The 23,738-nt window shown below is 36.8% G+C and overlaps 1 protein-coding gene across 1 annotated transcript; it reads right to left on the reverse strand.

Annotated features, from left to right (window-relative positions):
* Nucleotides 1–15,678: 15,678 nt before the first annotated feature.
* Nucleotides 15,679–18,960, reverse strand: LOC127136128 (uncharacterized mitochondrial protein AtMg00810-like). The gene is made up of 2 exons (XM_051062725.1): nt 18,126–18,960; nt 15,679–15,932 (listed from the first exon to the last, which is right to left on the reverse strand). Exons 1-2 carry the CDS (start codon nt 18,958–18,960, stop codon nt 15,679–15,681), a joined length of 1,089 nt encoding a protein of 362 aa, XP_050918682.1.
* Between the last annotated feature and the right edge of the window lie 4,778 nt (nt 18,961–23,738).

A 23,738-nucleotide genomic window follows, 5' to 3' on the forward strand; every position in this document is an offset into this window, starting at 1 on the left:
CCCTTACCTCTTCAATTTTCTGGAAACCTTAGCTTCTCTCTTGTTCTTCCCCTCTTCTCCTTACTTTTCCTCTTTTCTTTCTCTGTTGCTGTCAAATGATTAAATGAATCCTATTTCTCACTCTCCTCACCTCTTATATCCTAGTATTATATTTGGGCTTAAAGAATTATACCTCTAATTTAATTATTAGGCCCAATAATACCTAGTATTTGTAAGACCCCAATTTTGTCCCTAAGATCCCTCAGGGCATCATATCATATCATTCATTGCCTCAAGGATCATTGCGCATCTTTGCTTCCCTCCTAGTGGGTAGGTTACCTTGTGAGTGTGGTTCTTGATCACCAAGCATGTATTGCATTTGTATATCATTGCTTTTCATTTGTTTACTAACCAAAAGTACAAAAATATTGTCATCTAACCTTGTTACTTGCAGCTGAAGCAATCATCAGTCAAACAGTCAAATCATTCATTGAGCAATGGATGGTGGCCATTCTTGAAGAATTTGGACACCATGATCATTCATCAAGAGTTCATATGAGTTGTGATATCATTTGGAGTCAAGATCTCAAGAGAAAGAGGCTTGAAATTCATCAAAGCATGGCTCAGTCAACCAAAACCCTAGCAAAGTCAACTGTAGTCAATTGTGCATTTAATCAGGATTTGGAAGGTGTGAGATGGTTGGAAAGGTCTCATTCATGTTCATACAAGCTTCAATTAACATTTCAAACATCCACAGTGAAGGATTTGAGGTCAGACAAAAAGTTTCCCAAAATAGTAATGACCTGTAATTTTCAGCTGCCAAAAATGGAAAGTCATTCTCCTCAAAATTACATGTCCAAGCAAGCTTCAAATCGAAATTTTGTCCAACATGAAAGTTGAAGATCTTGATCTTACCTTTCCAAAAAGTCCAAGAACACTCATTTCCCATTTATGGTTGGCAAGTTATGATCAAATCATTTTCAGAAAAAATTGAAATTCAAAGTGCCATAACTTTTGAATGGAAAGGCCAAATTGGTCGATTCTTTTTTGAGCAAACCACATTTGATGTGTACTATTCAAATCCATCAGCACATTTTATTAAAAACCTTCACATAAAAAGGTCATTTTTCAAGTGAACCAATTAAATTTTGGTGGGAAAAAAGGTGATTTTCAAAAATACATGGGATTTTCACTCCAAGCCAATTCAATTCACTTATAAACATGATTTGTGACTTGCTTCAAAGGAGAATTTACTGTTCCATTGGCTACAAGTGCAAAAGGGCAATTTGGCCAAAATGCATAACATGTGCAACTTGCTAATCACTTCCAATTTGTGCTAATCATGATTAAGGCATTGGATTAACAGGACTATATAGTCCTAATCATAACAGAAATTCCAGATCCACATTCACATTTTCAGATCAAATCACAAAATTCTCAAATTCTCTCAATTCTCTCAAATTCTCTTCACACTTTTTTCACCTTTTGGATCGAATTTCTTGATTCTTTCTGCTTCTTGTTGTACTGATCTTCATCTGCAGGTGGATTGGAAGAACTGTTTGAAGTTAGCACTGGAAGAATCTTGAAGAAATCCAACTGTTGCAACCTTGAGCTCGCATGGCAGTTTGAGAATTCACCATTATCCAAGCGTTTCTGAGCTGAACAACCACCTCCATACACCTCCTGCATCACTCTAGGCGATCTGTTTTCACCATTGAAGTCCTGAAACGCTCGATTTCATCACTGCATCATCAAGAAGGTAAAAATTCAAAACCTCTAATTCATGAAATTGACATGTGGCTTAGGTAGAGCGTGCAACATAGAGTATTCTGAAATTCGAATCGTGCTAAATCATTGAGTATTCATAGAGAAATCTTGATTTGAAGTTTGGACATCAAAACTTTCTTGGATCGAATCTTTTTCTGTGTTGGATGTTAGATGAAATTGAATTGATATTGTTGATGTACGTTGCACGCTGATTCGATCCATATATAGTTTGTGCATTTCCATGAAGATTTGGTCATGAGCATGATTTCTGTTCAAGAACACGATGAACACTCCAATTTTCCTTTCCAAAACGCGTATTTGATCCATTTTGCCTGGCCTGCGTTTGAATTCGCTGTTTCCCGCGCCTGTTGGCCACTCACGCGTTGCCAAGTCACTTAATGAAACTCAGCGTTTCATTAAGTGATCTCCATATTTACAAAATTGCCATCCGCGCCAATTAATTCATTTTAGGTTTTAAATATTTATTTCATTTCATCAATTAACTTCAAAAATTCACAAATGATTCATCCTTGATCCAAATTGAGTGAGGATTTTTGCATTCATCTCCAATTTCTCTCTAGTTTTTTTTAGGTATGATAATAAAAGTTGTGCCTGATTGATTTTTAATTTTGTCTAGAGACTTTGATCAAGTATGCTTTGTGTATATGTTTTGCCATTTCATTCATAAAATAATGATTCCTTATCCAAAATGCATGAAATTTTATATGCATGATTTAGACTCTTTCCTGGTGATTTTGGTATATGGTTTGCTAATTTTGCATTTCTGGATTAGGAGATATGATGTGATCTTTATGAGTGTGACAATGTGTGTCACACTAGGTTATGTCCACTTCTTGAATTTTGTTTCCATGCTTATTGAATGCCATTTGCTCTGGATTTTTGCTTGTGTTTACTCCTGTATGTCTAGTTTGAACATGATTTTTTGTAGGATTTGTTGATGCATTTCCTATTTGATTGGGATTTTATTTTTCTGTTTAGTCATTTTTGGACTTTTTCGTGAGTGATCATCTTACATGACTTGTGAAATTCTCATGCCTTATCATATGAAACTGAAATTTTGTGGATTGAGTCTTGACATGCTTAACTTCATTTTGGCTTTAGAGTGACTCATTTATCTTATGTCATTTCTGTTTTACACTTGCCTAAAGTTGATACATCATTTGTAGCCTTGTATTGGTTCATTTTTGCTTACCATGATTTAGTGAATTTAATTCCCATACTTCCTCTGGTTCAAATAGCATGAAATTTGATATGCTGCTCATTGAATGTGTCTTGTTTAAGCTTGAATTTTCTGGGAATTTATTGAGCTATTTTGATATTGGTTTGATTGTGATCATTCTGTTTGCTCCAATGTGATTCCAAAATGCATAGTTTGACATGTTTTGTGTATAAAATGGATTTGGTGCATAGTTTTGATGCTAGACCAATTGGATTCTATTCTTGTTTGATAAATCTTGATTTTGATCAATTTTCACTTGCTGTTTTGAATTTTTCACCTCCTTTTGACCCTAGGCTTGTCCTAGTGGTCTTACTTCTCACATTTGAGTTGTTTTTTCAGGTTAAAGAAGCATTTGCTTCAAGGAGTTTAATTTAAGTTGATTGATTTTGGTTTAATTGATTATCATGAACTAACTTGGTTTGTCTTGTAGGATGCTAACTCATTTGCTTTGAGTTTGTGCTTTGCACATGTGATTGATTGTGTTGTCTGTTGGTTCATAACTTGTCTGTTTTGACTTTGTGATTGGTATACTGATTATATTTGCTTTGCTTAAGCATTGAGGTAGACTCTCCTGTCTCCATGTAGTCTGGAAGACCTGGCTCGTTATTTAGCCAGGCAACTGTCTAAAGTCCTCCTTAAGAGGCGATGTTTGTGATTGTTTAACTTTGTCCCCAAGCAGGTAAAGACCTCATGTGAGGCGATTGGTAGACAAAAGAGATATGTAGCCTATCTCCTAATATTCTGTGAGTCTCTCGCCTTGCTCACACCACATGTGTTGATGCATAGTGAGTAAAAACCCAAGATCTATCGAGTCTAACTTGTGGAGAGAGTTCCATCTTTCTGAACTCCCACACCTTCTGATATTCAATGCTCTCCCTGACGAGGGATAAGAGTGATGAGGCACACCCCTCATATTCTTTCATCTGCTTCACCTTGGCTCTCAATGTCCAGGTTAAGAGCGCCCTTTACCCTATTCCAGTTGACTTTTAAGTCTAACCCTTTGATTGAGCCTAATTGTTTGGTTATAGTGTGTGTTAAATGACTTTATTTGATTGCTTGTTGCATTTGTACATGTTTGCTTGCTTGCCCTTGTGCACTTATCATCATTGATTGTTCATTATTGCATGATCATCATTGCATATCTTTGTGATCCATGTTTGAGTTTACCCATTGAGGACAATTGTAAGACCATGTTCTTTGGCCATTGTTCCTAGGATTTGGAAGGGATAGAGTGTAAGACCATTTCACTTGGTCACTCATGTCCATTGCTTAGTGCTTGTTTGTTTGTTGTATGTGAGGATGCGAGTGTAAGTCCATGTTGTTGGCATTTGTATTCCTATGATCATCCTTTGGAGGTTGGTATAAGTCCAGATAGATTGGCATCTGACATCCAAGTTTTATTTTACCTTAGGAGATTGGTGTAAATCCATTTATTGGTATCCGATATCCGCTTTTGCTTTGTGAGATTGGTATAAGACCATTGATGGCATCCGGTATCATTGTTTTATTTTAGGAGGTTGGTGTAAACCCATTTATTGGTATCCGACATCCGCTTTTGTTTTGTGAGATTGGTATAAGACCATTGATGGCATCCGGTATCACCTTGCTTTTTCTTTTTTTTTGCTTACTTGCTTTGTTGCCTATTCCTAAGGACACACTTGAATCATCTTCTATATGATTTCAAGAGGTGAACCTTTCTAAGAAGTTTTACATTCCATCATCCATACCCTCTTTGTCCTAAACCTTTTCACACTTTGCTTTCAAAGAAAACATTTGACTTGTTGTGCAAACATCGTCATGTCTTTTCAAATTAGAAACTTGGACCTTAAGTCCTTGATTTTTCATACTTCACTTTTCATAACACTTCTTTGAATCAATCTTAATCATACCTTGACCATATTTTATGAATAATCCTAATCAATTAACTTCACCCATTCAATTGTTTTGGCTTTGTCCATTGTTAATATGTTTTCATGCATTAACCTTAGGTTTTAATTACCACAGTGGTTGATGTAAATCTTACCTTATCCTTAGTGAGTTGATTGTAAGTCTTCCATACTTATTATAGGGTTAACCCCTCACTAGTATGTTGAAGTCGTCCTCGCATGGTGGATTGTTGATGTTGGTTGAGTTTTCTCCCATTGGTAATGAAAAACCTTAATGCTTGTGTTTTAAAATTGAACTCACTAATTTTTGGAAATCTTTTAGCCGAACTACGGCGTTTTGATCCTTACCTTTGAGGGAAGGTACGTAGACAACGGGTTCATCCGTTCGAACACAAAAATAACTAACTTGTACATTCTTTTCTCATCATCCCATTCATGTTTGCACAATATGTCAAAACAAATAAACATTTTTTATACAACAAGTGTGAAAAGGGCTCCCTAGGAGTACCTAGGACGTGATGGGTGCCTAACACCTTCCCATTGCGTAATTTACCCCTTACCCAGATTCTCTGATCTTTTTCATTAGTTTTCTACGTGTAAAACTTCTTAGGTTTTTGTTCGCTTTTTAACCAGTCCTTAGGATAAATAAAAGTGCGGTGGCGACTCGATTCATTGTATACTTTGCTTATGGTTTAATCAATAAATCATATAGCGACGAATACACCGCTACAGTATTATAATATCTCTATTTAATTCAAATAAATTAAACCAATTAATTAACACACCAAATCAATTAATATAATCAATTATTATACTACCTAACAACCAATTAATTACTTAACACTCCAAATAAATAAAATAAAATATAATAATGATAATATAAGAAATAATTACTAAAATTGGGTTGTTACAACTCTCCCCCACTTAAAAGATTTTCGGCCTCGAAAATTTACCTCAAACGAACAACTCTGGATACGATTCCTGCATCTTATCCTCGAGTTACCAAGTAATATTGCCATTGGCGGCTCCGCCCCATATCACTTTCACCAAAGCAATCTCCTTACCACGAAGCTTCTTCACTTCTCGATCTTTAATTCGCATAGGTGATGTATCAACCGTCAAATTATCCCGCACTTGAACATCATCTAATGGAACAACATGCGATGGATCTGCAATGTACCTCCTCAATTGAGACACATGGAACACATCATGAAGATTAGAAAGTGAAGGTGGTAATGCAATCCGATATGCCACTTCACCTACCCTCTCGGAAATTTGATAAGGACCAATGAAACGCGGCGTCAACTTACGCGACTTCAAAGCTCTACCAACACCCGTTATTGGCGTAACTCGAAGAAACACATGCTCATCTTTCTCAAACTCAAGAGTTTTCCTCCTCTTATCATGATAACTCTTTTGACAACTCTGAGAAGCCTTCATCTTCTCTTGAATCATCTTAATCTTATTCGTAGTCTCTTGAATCAACTCGGGTCCAACCACAGCACTTTCTCCCGATTCGTACCAACACAAAGGAGTTCTACACCTTCTACCATAAAGAGCCTCAAAAGGTGCCATTCCAATACTCGAATGGAAACTATTGTTATATGTAAACTCGATCAAAGGCAAGAAACTATCCCAATTTCCTCCTTGTTCCAAAACACAAGACCTCAAAAGATCTTCAAGTGACTGAATAGTTCTCTCCGTTTGACCATCAGTTTGCGGATGACATGCCGAACTCAAACGCAACTTCGTACCCAAAGCACTTTGCAAACCTTCCCAAAATCTCGAAGTGAACCTCGGATCTCTATCCGAAACAATGCTCGACGGAATACCATGCAAACACACAATCCTTTCGATGTACAACTTAGCAAGTCTCTCCATCGAATAATCCATCCTCATCGGAATAAAATGAGCACATTTTGTCAACCTGTCCACAACGACCCAAATCGCCTCACAATTACTCGATGTTCTCGGCAAACCCGAAACAAAATCCATAGAGATACTATCCCACTTCCACTCGGGAATAGATAACGGTTGCATCAAACCATACGGCTTTTGATGTTCAATCTTTGACTTTTGACAAGTCAAACATGAATACACAAATTCCTCTACATCCTTCTTCATACCTTGCCACCAAAACATCTTTCTCAAGTCTTGATACATTTTAGTAGCACCAGGATGAATACTCAAACCACTTCTATGCCCTTCCTCGAGAATCCTCTTTCTCAAATCCGCAACATCCGGAACACAAACTCGATCACGACACCTCATGATACCATTCTCATCAATCCTAAAGTCACCACCTTTGCCTTGATTAATCAATGTCATAACATCGACTAATTTCAAATCTGACTTCTGACCTTCTCTAATCTCGTCAAGAATGTCACACGTAAGCTTCAACATACCAAGTTTAACACATGAAGACGTCGCTTCACAAGCCAAACTCAAATCTCTAAATTGTTCCAACAATTCAAATTCTCGAATCATCAACATAGACATGTGCAATGCCTTCCTACTCAATGCATCGACTACAACATTCGCCTTTCCAGGATGATAATTCAAACCAAAATCATAATCTTTCAAGAATTCCAACCATCTCCTTTGCCTCATATTCAATTCCTTTTGATCGAACAAGTACTTCAAAGTCTTGTGATTACTAAACACATCAAATCGCGATCCAAACAAGTAATGTCTCCAAAGCTTCAACACAAACACAACGGCGGCCAACTCTACATCATGCGTCGGATAATTCCTCTCATGAACTTTAAGTTGCCTTGAAGCATAAGCTACCACTTGCCCTTTTTGCATTAAAACACCTCCCAAACCCAACAAAGAAGCATCACAATACACAACGAAAGGTTCTAACGAATCCGGTAAAATCAAAATAGGAGCCGTAGTCAATCTTCTCTTAAGCTCTTGAAAATTCGCTTCGCACTGCGAAGTCCAAATGAAAGCTTGACCTTTCCTAGTCAACTGCGTCAATGGTAACGACAACTTAGAAAATCCTTCAATGAACTTCCTATAATAACCAGCCAAACCAAGGAAGCTTCTAATCTCAGCAACAAACTTAGGAGCTTCCCATTGAGATACAACTTCAATCTTCGTAGGATCCACAGAAATACCACCACTCGAAATCACATGCCCAAGAAAACTTACTTCACTCAACCAAAACTCACATTTAGAGAGTTTAGCAAACTACTTCCTCTCTTTCAACACCGATAACGCAACCTTCAAATGCTCGGCATGATCCTCTTCACTCTTAGAATAAATCAATATATCGTCGATGAACACAACAACAAACTTATCCAGATAATCATAAAAAATTCTATTCATATACTCCATAAATACACCAAGTGCATTAGTCACACCAAAAGGCATCACGGAGTACTCGTAGTGACCATACCTTGTCCGAAAAGCAGTCTTTTGAATATCCTCTACCTTTACACGAATCTGATGATACCCAAACCTCAAATCAATTTTGCTAAACACACAAGCTCCAACCAGCTGATCCATCAGATCGTCAATCCTCGGAAGTGGATACTTGTTCTTATTTGTCACTTTATTCAGTTGTCTATAATCAACACATAATCTCATAGAACCTTCTTTCTTCTTGACCAACAGAACAGGTGCACCCCACGGCGACACACTAGGACGAATAAACCTCTTCTCAAGCAAGTCTTCAAGTTGACTCTTCAACTCTTTTAACTCAGAAGCATACATTCGATAGGGAGCCATCGATACAGGACTAGTTACAAGAACTAAATCAATCGAAAACTCAACCTCACGTTCCGACGGTAAATCACTTATATCTTCCGGAAATACCTCCGCAAACTCACAAACTATTGGCAATTCTTCAATCGTCCTCTTCTCACGAATATCCAAGGTTGCCAACAGCATAAACAACTCGGCACCGTCTTGCACCGATTCATCAACTTGCTTAGCAAACACAAACCAATCTTCCTTAGCACCAACCTCAGGAAAAATAATTGTCTTCTCGAAACAGTTGATATACACCCTATTTAATTCTAACCAATTCATACCCAAAATCACATCAAGTTGCTCTAAAGGAAGACAAACTAAATCAATTCCAAAATCCCTACCAAAGATACTCAACGGACAATTCAGACACGCATAAGAAGTAGAAACAGAACCCATAGCAGGTGTATCAATAACCATACTTCTACGCATATCAGATAATATAAGATTCAATCTCTTAGCACAATCCAAAGAAATGAAAGAATGTGTTGCACCGGTATCAATAATGGCAGTCAAAGGTGTACCATTAATAAAGCACATACCTTGGATTAGCCTATCATCGGTAGTGGCCTCCGCACCAGACAATGCAAACACCTTTCCCTTCGCTTGCTCCTTCTTTGGCTTATCACTTTTGGTACTAATGTGACCTTTCTCACCATAATTGTAACAAGTCACACTCGAACCAACTCCACACTGGTTTGCTCTGTGACCACTCTTGCCACACTTGAAACACGTCACAGAATCCTTACTACAATCAATAGCACGATGACCTTCAACGCCACATTTGAAACACTTGAGTGGAGTAGAAGATCCTCCCCCACTTAGCTTCTTGCCAGAACCAGATTGTCTCCTCTTGTCATCATACGGTTTCCCACGATCCTGGTTTTTCCCATTCAAACTCTTGTAGAAAGAAGCACTTTCCCTACTATCCTCATCATAAATCCGACTCTTGTTAACCAACTCTGCAAAACGAGTAATCTGTTGGTAACCAATGGCCTTCTTGATATCATGTCTCAAGCCATTCACAAACTTCAAACATTTAGATCTCTCAGCATTAGCAGTATTGTAATGAGGACAATACTTGATAAGCTCCTGAAATCTAGCAGCATATTCCGCAACGGTACCATTTCCTTGCTTCAATTCAAGGAACTCCACCTCTTTCTTCCCACGACAATCTTCTGGAAAATAGTTCTCCAAGAAGACATCACGGAAAAGAGCCCAAGTAACCTCAATGTTGTCTCCTTCAAACCTCTGAAGAGTGTTACTCCACCAATCTTCAGCTTCCTTCTCAAGCATATGAGTACCAAACTGCACTTTCTGAGCATCAGTACAGTTCATGACTCTGAAGATCTTCTCAATTGCCTTCAGCCAAGCTTGAGCTTTATCAGGTTCATGCTCACCCTCGAAGACAGGAGGATTGTTCCGCTGGAATCTCCCCAAAGCACGGAACTCATCATCATCTCCATTTCGGTTACCAGCATTCGCTTGAGGGATCTGACCAATGGAGTCAGCCAACATCCTCAGCGCCTCAGCAATGGCATCATCATTCCTGCCTGCAACCATCGTCCTGAACAACCCGAACAACCAGACAAACAGTATCGATCGTGTCAGATACACAAATCAAATACAACGGGATTGGAAAACATTAACGACTATTGACCAACTGGTCGACCATGCTCTTATACCACTAATGTAACACCCCTTTTTCTACCCCAAAATACTTAACATATAATCAGAGTAAATAAGCACGCATATAAACGAAAGGGCGTCACATCGACGTTTTCAAAAACTAAAAGCTTTCAAAAACCAACATCGTTCATCATCAATATACAATACACCTGGTCATTTAAAATAACACAATTCACTTATCATGAATATTCAAGAATATGCGTTCGCAGCGCAAAATATTGAATACTCATGTATTTCATAAAATGATCCATGTCCCATACCATGATAATCTCTCAATAATCTCCTCAATTATAGCTAAAACCATATCCAGAATATTTGGCACTATGGCCTCTCAAACCGCAATTTTCAAATAAACATGTTCACAAGTAATAACATAATACGTATCCAAATCAGATATGAGTTCAATACTACCAATCTACCCCCGTGTTACATGACCAGAGCATTGACTCACAACTTAGTCTCTAAAACAAAGCACCGGAACTCTCCAGCTAATCTCGAGTGAGTTACCGTTCACTTACTTCCGCAATACTACTCTGGAGTAGCTGCACGATGCCATGTAAAGCAACATTCAAACAGAAGGATGAGAATTCAAATCATTATGAGGAAGTATAATAAAGCACAATGATTAAATCAACAATGAACGGAATTCATCACACCTTGTATAACCATGTCAATAATATTAACCAACATTTATTTCACATGTTTCAAGCACACATAAAAACTCAGGGAGTATAATATTACAATCCAATGTTATATTCCCAATTATACACATAACTACAATTATCACATAATCACATATTTTGCCAAATTATGTATCCAAACATCACCAAATTCAATTACTATATCTCATACACACCTCACAATCACATCAATGCAAACATTCAATTATCACATAACTCTAATGTGACTCAATGCAAGACATGTGACTCTATGCATGTGGTACCGCAATGTGAACCCAACGTTTCACCGCTTTCCGATTCAATATCTAGAATCCAAGCCACGCTTCCAATCCGGACAAGATCAAAGCCACTACGTCTATTTCCAATTAAGGATCAACGTCTGCTACGCCTATTTCCATTCAAGGATCAACGTCTAATACTATGTGAACCCACAGTTTCACCGCTTCCACCATGAAGCCGACCATGCCACGAATGAATGTACAAATACCAACACATATGCAATTAAGATCATCTCTACCATCTTAACATTCCACATATCACCATAATTCAACTCTATGAATTATCCATCAATGGTACATATACACATTCATAACAATATATCATTCATAAATATAGGCTAATTATCAACTACGCACACTTAGATTGCATTTCAAAATGAATACAACTTTTAAAATCTCAATTTTTTTTCATTTTTTTCTCAACAGTTTTAATCGGTTAATGCTCTGAGGGTAACCGGTTAACACAAAACACAATCACTTATGGGCAGGTTTTTAGCAAGTAACCGGTTAACGCTCCTAGGGTAATCGGTTAACATAAAACAAAATCAATTTCCTGCGCAGATTTTTAAGCAAGTAACCGGTTAACGCTCTCAGGGTAACCGATTAACATAAAACAGAATCAATTTCCTGCACATATTTTTAAGCAAGTAACCGGTTAACGCTCTCAGGGTAACCGGTTAACACAAAACAAAATGCAGAATTTTCTGCATTTTTCATCGTTGGAGACCTTTCGGACCTCCGATTTCGATTCCGTAAAAAGCCAAACGTTCAAAAAATTATAATTCATACAATACTCTAAGTATATAACATTAATTTGCAATTTTAACACAATCAAATCACCACAAATTAAGAATACTCATCAAAACCTAACAATTCCAAAACCATGAAATTTAGGGATTTCAACGTAAACATATTCCTACCCATTGGCCCAATCACACTAACCCATAATAATAAGGATTCTCCCTCTTACCTCTTCAATTTTCTGGAAACCTTAGCTTCTCTCTTGTTCTTCCCCTCTTCTCCTTACTTTTCCTCTTTTCTTTCTCTGTTGTCGTCAAATGATCAAATGAATCCTACTTCTCACTCTCCCCACCTCTTATATCCTAGTATTATATTTGGGCTTAAAGAATGATACCTCTAATTTAATTATTAGACCCAATAATACCTAGTATTATAATATCTCTATTTAATTCAAATAAATTAAACCAATTAATTAACACACCAAATCAATTAATATAATCAATTATTATACTACCTAACAACCAATTAATTACTTAACACTCCAAATAAATAAAATAAAATATAATAATAATAATAATATAAGAAATAATTACTAAAATTGGGTTGTTACATTGTACATGGTCGCCAATTCATGTGGAGACACCATGCAAGCACAACTTTTCATGCTCCCATCCATTTGCCTATAAATACATCCACTCCATCAACACTTCTTCCACACCATCACTCTCACTACTTCCTCTACAATACTTCTTTTACAATTTCATCTTCAACAACATCTTCTAGTTTCATCTACACCAACCCCCCAACAAAATGTATTTACTCACAATGGGCGAAGCACATAGAGGAACGGTTGCAAACATCGCAACATATGTAAGTTTTTTCTTTTGTTAACTTTTTATCTTTCATCTTCACCAACCCCATTTTATTTTGACATACCAACTTAGTCAAGTGTTTTATTCTTTCTTTTATAGGATGTATTAAGGTTTCGAACTCGGGTCCACGAATATGTCCATATGGACCCGATGATTCAACCTTATGTTGAACTCGCCGGTTTTGGTCATATTAGCAAGATTTTGTCTTGGTCTATAGATAACAAATTCATTCTAGCCTTATGCGAAAGATGGAGACCAGAGACACACACATTTTGGTTCCCAACCGGTGAGTGTACCGTGACGTTAGAAGACGTCTACATGCTTTTAGGACTATCAATTGAAGGCAAGGTTGTTAATGGTAAGACCAACTATGCAAATTCAATTTGCATGGAGCTCTTAGACATTGATTTGTTAGATGATAATGCTATAGGTCAAGGTATACTACTCTCACGCCTAAAGTCATATTATAATAGTTTATACTTAGATGAGCATTCTACCGAAGATGCTCGAATAATAAAAACTAGGTGTTACATTATGTTGTTAATAGGATCCTTTTTATTTCCCGAAGTTAGTGGTTCTAGCATGCATATTATGTACTTACCTCTACTTAGACATATAGATAGAATAGGAAGTTACAGTTGGGGATCTGCTTGTCTAGCCTATCTCTATAGCTCGTTGTGCAAAAACTCCCACAAAGACACATCTACATTTTCTGGATGTGCTGTTTTGCTACAAGCATGGGGTTGGTCAAGACTACTGTCTCTAGCACCGGTTAATAACAACCCTTTCACTTTTCCATATGCACAAAAGTAAGTTGTTTAAATTGCTATATCTTTACTTACTTCCTTAAAGTTTATTACCTCAAACTAATTTTTTTTTAACTTTTTGGTGTAGATGGTCGGCACGTGGTATGAGTTACAACAGATATCCGAGACACTGTATTACTCAGTATCGTAACCTATTGGATCACCTTCGACCGACAAACGTAAGCAAAATAACTTAATTATTTCGTTATATTTTGTTAACTTTTTCTACATTAATCATAATCCTATCTTCTTTAACATTTCAGTTCATTTGGCGTTCATACCTTAATTTGGATCATGACCATGAGGTCAACGCTGAAGACGCAACCGTATGGACAACATGCACACCGATAATATGGTTCATAACTATGGAGATGCACAACACCGATCGTGTGAAGCTGCAATTCGGTATGGTCCAGAATATCCCAGATCCCCAAGCTAGCCTAGGAGAATGGCATCTACGTAAAGTTAACGACCAATGGAACTTCAACCCATGGCAAAACTTCGCAAGACCGGAGTGTCGCAAGTGGAAGCACCGTCATGACCATGTCTTAACTGACGCAATCATGCCAACTGAGGTAAAACCAAGTCGTACTTATATGGCTTGGTACAGATTGGTTGGTTTTCAGTTTATCGCCGAAGATATGTACCTATACGACCCACGCCAGGCAAGTTACACATAAGAAGGATCAACATCTAACCCCCAACAACATTCTCAACCCGGTTACTCACAACCCCATATTCGTCAAACTTTCCGTTCCATAAACACACAAACATACAACCAAAACATGCCATTCACCCAACCCTAATACCAAGAGCATACCCCATACCACCACCAACAAATTGACCATCAACCTGAGACCCAACATCGCTTCGCACCCACACCATCACCCTACCAAAGTCGCCTTAGCCAAAACACCAACCGCCCCTCCTCCTACCGTAGCCAAGAAGCCCAAACATCATAAAACCAAAACATCCAACAATCCTATCTCTACCAAACACCCCAACAACCTTTCCAACCTTTCCTCGACGCATCATTCACACCCATGTCTCCCTTCAACCGTCCCGATCGCCTATCCATGAGTCAACCACATCCCAACTTCTCTAGCATGGGTCATGAGCTCAACTACAGCGATACACCATCAATGCATACTGAAGACTATGTTGACTTGTCTGAATACCTCAACGGACCTTCTCCTGTAGTTGGTAGTGACACTCCTGGCCCCTCAGATGATCAAACACCAGTGCAGAATCGTCAACATGGGTTAGGGCCAAGGGTTAGGGTAGCTAGAGGATGTGGGACCAGAGGTCGGTTAGGTGATCCTGGTCATCACCATTAGGTTTCTTTGTGTAAACTCCAAACTTTATTAATATCAAGTCGTATTATATCAAATTTATCTTTCACTTATACCATAAAACACAAAAAAAATGCATTTTAGGAGGAGTCTCCAGTTGAATTGGCGACTCCTCTTAAAACCTACACATAGGCGCCAACTGGATTGGCTAGGGCACCTGCCCTAGCCAATCCAATTGGCGCCTCCATTCAAGTTTTAAGAGGATTCTCCAATTCAATTGGCGACTCCTCCTAAAAGTGGGGTATTTTGGGATTTTTTTGAAACTAGGGGTATTTTGGGAATTTCCTTGAAAAAGTGGGTTATTTGGGTAAAAAAACCGACATTATTTACGTCACACATTTCGAAAAAATTGTATACAATGTTTGATGTTTAATCAATACATAGAGTATCTTTATCAATTATCATCATCTTGAATCCTCCTCTTGAAGTAACTCTTGAAATTTCCACTTATAATTGAGTGTGTGAAAAAATCGACAAAGTAATAAAAACTCCAAGATTCTTAAGTGATTGGTCTTGACTCTTGCTAATTGTCATTGCAAAATAAACACTTAATGGAATTTGTAAGGAATTCTAACATCGGTTGGTGTCAAGGACAATCGAGGTATAAAGATCTTATCTCTGATACTAATTCCTTAGATAACCTTTCCTTCAACAACGTATTCTCCCATCTTGGTGATTATCGGTCGAGTTCCATTGGACAATCCTAAAGACTGATCAATATTTCTTAATAACATTACTAGTACCCCGAATTTAAATTTTAACTTGTGCTTTGGAAGTCCATAATTATTAATTGTGTCCATAAGTCTAGTGTGAATGTCATCGGCTATAACAATCTCTAAATTGGATAAATACAAACTATCATAACTTAAATATATTTTTTCTTCACCTAGAAATAAATCCAACACATAATCATTAATCATATCAACATTGGATTTTTTTAGCCAATATAGCCCTACTTTTGAAAAGATATGCATCGTTAATATTATCTAAAATAAAAGGATGTGTGCTTTCAACAATTGCGCCATGGGGATTGTTATCTTTTGTGATAAGCAAGTCGTGTGGGATATCAAGTGTAATATCAATGTCATTAGAATCTTCGATTGAACCATCACCAATACCCAAAACTCAATTAAAAAACCGCTTTAACTCACCAATATTTTAATTTGGTTTACCATTTAGAAGTCTCATGGTAAATGTAAGAAATTCTCATGAATCCCATAAGTATGATGAATTGATTGTGGCGTGCACATCTTTCTGTCTAGTTTCTTTTGGTATAACGGGTATATGAAATTAAGTAAACCAACTTTGATGTATCAATAATTCAAAATTCATCTGATGATTATCAATTTTGTAATAAAATCTAACCATATTCATGTCAAATTCCATGTAATATGTTTTATACTTCATTTTTCAAAGAATTAATATGAAGATTATCATCAGATGTTGGTAATGATTCCAAAGGTCCTGAAAAAGTAAAAAATATATATTGAGATAGTACATTAAATTTTGAATCACAATATGCAATTAGATAAAATTGTTATGAAATGGAACCTCTAAGATATTGAAATGCAATAGTGGCTTCAACATTTACGATAGACATGATGAATAATAAAATAGCAAAGAATGAAATATAGAGGATGCTTTGTATACTTATAAAGAATAGATAGTAAACTTCTAATATGATATTGATGTCTATTATAAGGAAAATTAAAGATACAATAAATACCCTTAGTAGTTTCTATAGATAGAAATTGTGCCATGAACACTGCAATGCACATAACTTTTTAATGTTCATAATAATATGCAACTAATGTGTTAATCTTGTTAAATGTGTTCGGTAATAAAGACGATTCAATTAATGAAGTCATAGAAAAATTGAAAATACACCAACATTCATTACAATACACTTAGTTTCCAACAAAATTTAATAACGACATGGAAAATAGGGTCAAAGTAAAATAAACATATTCATTTTTGACTGCCTCAGGTACACCTAGTTTGATGATCGTAGCAACACGATTTCTATCAAGCTTTACATAACTTATATTATCTCGATAATAGAAAAAATGAGATAAATGAATAGTTATTTTCAAAGACAACTTAATGAACAACACAGAAAAAGAGGTTCCATTTGTTATACTTTATAGTTTCAACACCATAGTGGCCAGCAAGTCATATACAACAAAAAAATCGATATATAACCCCGTTTCATTTAAAAGGGATGTTTTATATGTCATAAGTTATAGGGTTTATATGAGATTTCATGAAAATTTCCAAAATATATGTATTGTAAAATCGTACAGTCGCATGGTAAATGTCAAAAGAGTATGCGTTATTTGTGTGTTGGACAATTGTATTATATAACATATTCACATAGTCTAAAAAATAAACAATGATATGAAAAAAGAATAGTTCTTATGTATTACTTCGACAAATGTGTAAATTACATTAAGAAAAATAAACAATACTTCGGAAGCAAAGAACAATATATAAACGAAATATAACCAAACTAAAGAATCTTATTTGTGATGTTCTTCCAAGTGAAATAAACATATTCACTATTGTCTGCCTCGGGTACACCTAGTTTGATATTCGTACCAACACTAAGACATTGAGATTTACATAATAATTTTCAGTTTTCACAAATTATAAAGTTCATATATGCCTCGCTAAGAAATTCATACATGTAATCCATTGATTCCATCAATCATCAACCAACACCAACTTTGTAGTAGTATTTGGTAAATTCATTTCACCAAATCCCTCATACGATAACATCTGTGTAAGAAAATGGAATTTGTGTCCTTCTCATTGATCTAAATAGGATATATATACATCAATGTGTAACATTTGGTCAACTATATAGTTATGATACAACATAATTACAGGAAACTAATTATGACTAATTATAACAATATATTATATTCTATCACACCCCCGCAGTCGAAGCGGGAGGTTCACAGGCGCTTAGACTAGTCCGAAAATCATCAAAGAGAATGCGAGGAAGTCCTTTGATGAATATGTATGCGATCTGATGTCTTAAGGGAACATGAAGGATGCGAGCCTGACCACGAGCTACCTTTTTCCCGAACAAAATGAATGTACATCTTAATATGCTTAGTGCGTTGATGCTGCACAGGATTACCAGATAAATAGATGACACTAACATTGTCACAATACATCAAAGTGGCATGAGGAATAGGAAAATTAAGTTCCATGAGAAGATTGTGAATCCAACACGATTCGGAGACAACATTGGCAACCCCCATATATTCGGCTTCAGCATTGGAACAGGAGAGAGTTGGCTGCCTTTTGGAAGACCAAGAAATAAGGTTGTCACCTAGAAAAACACAATAACCAGATGTAGAACGTCTGGTGTCAGGACATCCACCCCAATCAGCCTCAGTGTAGGAGATAAGCTTTATAATGGGAGATGGAGATAAGTGTAGTCCAAAATGTAAGGTGCCATGAACATAACACAAGATGCGCTTAAGAGCAATCATGTGTTTCGTGCAAGGGGCATGCATGTGAAGACAAACTTGTTGAACAACATATGATATATGAGGTTGAGTGAAGGTGAGATACTGTAGGGCCCCTGGAAGACTCCGATAAAAGAAGGGATCCTCATAAGAAGTGTCGGAGGAGGTGCTAAGTTTCTGCTTGGTGTCAACTGGAGTGGTTGATAGTTTACAAGACGCCTTGCCAACACGTTCAATGATCTCTGAAGCATAAGTGCTTTGACTGAGAAATATGCCATCAGGATGACGAGATACTGCAATACCCATAAAGTAAATCAGAGGGCCCAAATCCTTCATTGTAAACTCAGATGCTAAGAGTGACATAATTGATTGGCGGAGGACCTGAGTGGAGGTGATGAGGATGATTTCGTCTACATACAACATAACGTAGGCCATGTCTAAACCTTGTCGATATATGAAGAGGGAGTGGTCTGATGTGTTATGGAGAAAGCCAAGAGGAAAGATTATAGGTCATTTTGTGCCATTACCATTGAACAAGTGATTTTCCTCAACTTCTAAAATGCATAACTCCTTCTTGCCAAATACAAATTAGGTCAAATTTAATACCAAATTTAAGAGGTTTGAAAGAGATACAATGTTTATGAAGGAACTTTTTCCATTTGAATCCCATAGCAAAAGTTATTCAAGGTGGAAGAAGTGAACATTTGCCTTGGTACTTGGAAAGTTTTCAAATATGTTTGATTTTCCAAACTTCCACCTCAAAATTCATCATGATCCAAGCTTCAAATGGAAAAGTGTTCAACATGAAAGTTGTTCCTCTTGATCTCTCCTTTCCAGAAAGTTCAAGATCATATCATTTAGACAAGAATTGGAGGACTTGCGCATGGGTTCCTTTCAAAGGTTCATTTGGATGAAATTCACATTCACATTTCAATCTCCATTGCATGATCACATGACATGATTTCAGCATTGCACATGAAGGATTTTGGACCTGATAGCATTATTTGATGGGCCTATGACACGCCGATGCAAGCATGCAAGTGAATTGCTATTTTTGGTCAGTTTTGGAAGTGTGTGGAAATCAAATGCATTGCCTATAAATAAGACCCTCATGGCTCAGAAATAAGGATACCTTGCCCAAGCTTTGAACATGCAATCCAAACCCTTACCATTAGAGGATAATCTTAAAGGTTTTCATTTGAAAATTGAGTTTCAAATCTCCTTCTATTTTGAGATTGAAACTCTAAGAGTCTAATCTTTTACTTTATCCAATTCAACTCTTGCAAGCTTCTGAAGTCAAGCCAAGGCCAATTGGAAGCAAGATCAAGCAAGTTTGAAGCTCACTTGAAGGTGATTTTCCAGAATTTTCATCTCTTCGATTCTCTTTCAATTTTTCACCATTCTTTGTGATTTTTGGTTGGCTGAAGTCTTACCAATATAGGCAACAAGATTGAGTTGCTTTGAGGTCAAATCAAAGAAACTCGGTTCACGATCCTCAAAATTCAAATCCATGTATCTTTTTATATACTTGGAATTGGAGAAAATTGAGGCTAAATTCGTGATCCTGAGCATTTTCTCTTTGAAATAGTGTCCTTGTTTTTCATTTTTCATTAAGATGAAGTTGGACCAGTCCGGTGGAGGTCACCAGAGAAGATGACCGGAGCCCTAGCTCCGGTGGTGTGTTGTCACGCTTCTTGGCCATCTGATCATGTTTAAATGTTATAATCTGGACTGTTGCATTTGATTACCATGCGTACAACAAGTTGACTAAAGTCCACCATGGAACACGCGCGTGGGACCATCAGATATGCCAGCTCAATTAATGAGGGAGATCTGATGACCCTTGTTTTTTTTTTTTTTATTTTAATTTCTCATTTTTATGTTTATTCCTTTTATTTTGTTTAATTCATATTAATTTCATTTTTAATCCAAAGAATATGAGACTTTCACCAAAAATATTTAAATATTTTTCTCTTTTATATTCTAAATTAAAATTATTTTTTGGATTAATTTTGATATTTTTCATGAATTAAATGTTTTTTTTACATATTTTTAATTATTTAAAAATACTTCTGATTTTTTAAAAATCATGAAATTTTTTGTCTAAGGTCCCTTGACCTTGTTTGACCTAGGATAAATCTCTTGGCCATTTATTTGGTGTTTTGAAGAGATTTTAGGTTTTGACCAAATTAAAATGTATTTTAATTCATTTTTAAATTGATTAAATGTGTAAAAATTATGTTGAGTCATTTTTATAGTCTTGTGATGTTTGACTATTTGTTTGGGCCTTGGTCAAAGTTGATTTGACTTTTTGTTAGATCAAAACCATTGGATTTAGGGGATTGATGAAATATAAATTTCATCTCCCAAAATGAATGAATGGTTTTGATTTGATAAAATCCTCCCTTGGTCAATTTGTGTTTCTATATTCCCATCCCTCTTCATATTTATTCCCATTCTTTCTCATTCTCTCATTTGACCAATGAAATCTCTAATATCTTAAGGCTAGTTGGTTCATCAATGACCTTGTGTCAGATGAACCAATACAAGTATGAATGAGATTGGTCCATCCCTCTTGATCTTTTCTTTTAGTGTGTGGTATGTTTTAGGAGTTTGATTCTTCATACCAAATCTCTAACATGCATTAACACCTAAATTTTTATTGCCCGATCTTAGATAGTTGTGAATTCTACATAAGTCTAATTACGATTGCTTAACATAGAGCTAAATTTGACCCTAAAAGCATAGCATTCTAGTAAGTGAGATTGTAAGTCTCCCATTCTTCATGGTATTATGTGGAAACTTTACCCTTTTTCCTTTCATGAGAGCTAGTGGCATACTTGTTGAATTATCAAAGTTGAAACCCTTCTCATGGAAGATGTCTTGGTTTAAGGATTCATACTTGTGAATGGATGGTTGAGTGTTCTCCAAAGAATGACTTAATCAATTAAAAAATTACCACTAACACTTGACTAACCTTTGACTAACTCTTGTTAATATTGCTTTACTTTCAAGTCATCTACTTTATGTAATTTAAATTTCAGTCATTTATCATTCATTGCCATTTACATTTCATTTAAATTGTTAATGTTTATGTCATTTTCCCTTTGCTCATTTGAGCCATATCTTATGATTGTACATATTTGTTTGTGCATTTTGATTTTGTTTGTGGTTTTAGGACCTTAAAATACTTAATAACAACAAAAAACCTAAAAAATATTTGGTGGACTGTTGATCTTGATCTGAACTATTGGACTTAGGATTAGGCAACATTCCCTGTGCAAAAGGACTTGACCAATGCCAACATTTTGAAACCAAGTTATGTTGAACTGAGCCTTCATCTGATGCAAGCCTGGGATCTTGTTTGAAATCATCTGCTACCCTATCTTTGTGCTAATTATTATTTTGATATGATCCGTCGCATGTAGTCCAAATAGATGATGTACAGGTGAGAGATAACCTGACTGTTGAAACATCACCTATGAGGATTGAGGATCGAGAGTTGAAGCAGTTGCGGGGTAAAGAGATTGCCTTGGTGAAGGTAGTTTGGGGAGGACCAGCAGGTGGCAATGTGACTTGGGAACTGGAGAGTAAGATGAAGGAGTCTTACCCAGAGTTGTTCGCTTGAGGTATGTTTTCGAGGATGAAAACTCTTTTAGTGGGGGAGAGTTGTGACACCCCGATAATAATATGGTAATTATTTAAATTAAGTTAATAATATATTTATTAATTTAATTAGATAATTGGATTATTATTATTATTATTTTGGAATTATTGAATTATTATTTTATTGGGATAATAAAATAAATTGGAAAATATATAAGTGTGAAATAAAGAAAAAGAGCCCATTTGGTAAAGAAAAGGTTTTCACGTGAAACAGAGAAGCGATTGAGAAAGAGGAGAAAGGGCAAAGAGGCAGAGCAAGAGGAAGAAGATTGGAGAAGAGAAGAGCTTGGAGCTTAGAGATTGCCGGATTAACTCAGGTAAGGGGGGTTTATCGTCGTTTAATGGGTATTATGGGTTAGCATGTAATGGGTAGTGATAAACCGTTGAATTGACCCTAATTGGGATTGGAAATGCTGAAAATTTCGTTGGATAAACTGTGTTAAAAACTGTAATTGAATCCGTAACTGTGTGAGTCGTGTTTTCCCGAACGTATAGCTTTTTACGGAATTGGAATCGGAGGTCCGGAAGTCCTCCAACGGCGGAAAATGCGGAGAATTCTGCATTCTGCTTTGTGTTAGCGCAGGAACTGCTATTTGGTCTGCGTTAACCGGTTAACCCAGGGTGTTAACCGGTTAACACTGTTACGAATTGAGAATTAGTGCTGTTTTGCCTGCGTTAACCGGTTAACCCAGGGCGTTAACCGGTTAACACTGATAAGTTTTGGGCAGTAAGCGTGTTTTGCCTGCGTTAACCGGTTAACCCAGGGCGTTAACCGGTTAACACTGTTGCAGAGTGGAAAAATTGTTAATTTAAATGTTGTGTGCCTAATTGGTGGTTGCCTATATCAGTGTGTGATATGGTAGGGATTATTTCCCGCTGTTCTGAGCAGTATAGGTATTAGTAGAGTGTGCTAATACTGTGTTCATTTATTTGAGATGATATGATGTTTTGACAAATGTGTTGATGATGTATGATGATATGCATAACGTTGCGAATGTATATAGTATGCATGTATTTATGAATGGGCTGTTGTATGGCTTAGAGTGTGAGCATGTGTCCATTGTGGATTGTTGTTGATGTTGCATTGCTAAATGATTAGCATGCATAGCATAGCCTTGGTGTAACAGCCCAAACTGCTTTCAGGATTATCGACTAACCCCACAAACCAACACGGGTCTTTTCGGCATGTTTTGTCCTCACTCACACACTTTCCGGGAAACTTCCCAGAAGGTCACCCATCCCAATACTACTCCAAGTCAAGCACGCTTAACTATGGAGTTCTTATCTATTGGGCTACCGAAAAGAAGATGCATCTTGTTGGTATAGGTAGTACCAATTAATCCTTATAAGCCTTCACTCAACCATGCAGTCCCATACCTGCATAGCCTCAGGATCCCTCTCATTCCGATGTGAATTCGGTTTTTCCCCTAGAAGCTGCTAGGAGTGTCTCATTGTCATGCCTCATGCATAAACAACCACTCCCTCGCCCTCGGGTGTCACATGTAACCACTCTTCGGCCTCTCCGACCTCAGGTGTTACATGCCCAC

The sequence above is a fragment of the Lathyrus oleraceus genome, chromosome 4, assembly GCF_024323335.1.
Source record: "Lathyrus oleraceus cultivar Zhongwan6 chromosome 4, CAAS_Psat_ZW6_1.0, whole genome shotgun sequence".
In the NCBI taxonomy this organism is placed as follows: domain Eukaryota; kingdom Viridiplantae; phylum Streptophyta; class Magnoliopsida; order Fabales; family Fabaceae; genus Lathyrus; species Lathyrus oleraceus.

Excerpts from the sequence above, each read along its gene's own strand:
- LOC127136128 (XM_051062725.1), bottom strand. The coding sequence starts at position 18,960 with ATGGCCTACGTTATGTTGTATGTAGACGAAATCATCCTCATCACCTCC. Across the intron at positions 15,933-18,125 it reads TCATTTTGTTCGGGAAAAAG|GTGAAGAAAAAATATATTTA; the intron begins GTAGCTCGTGGT and ends ATTTATTTCTAG.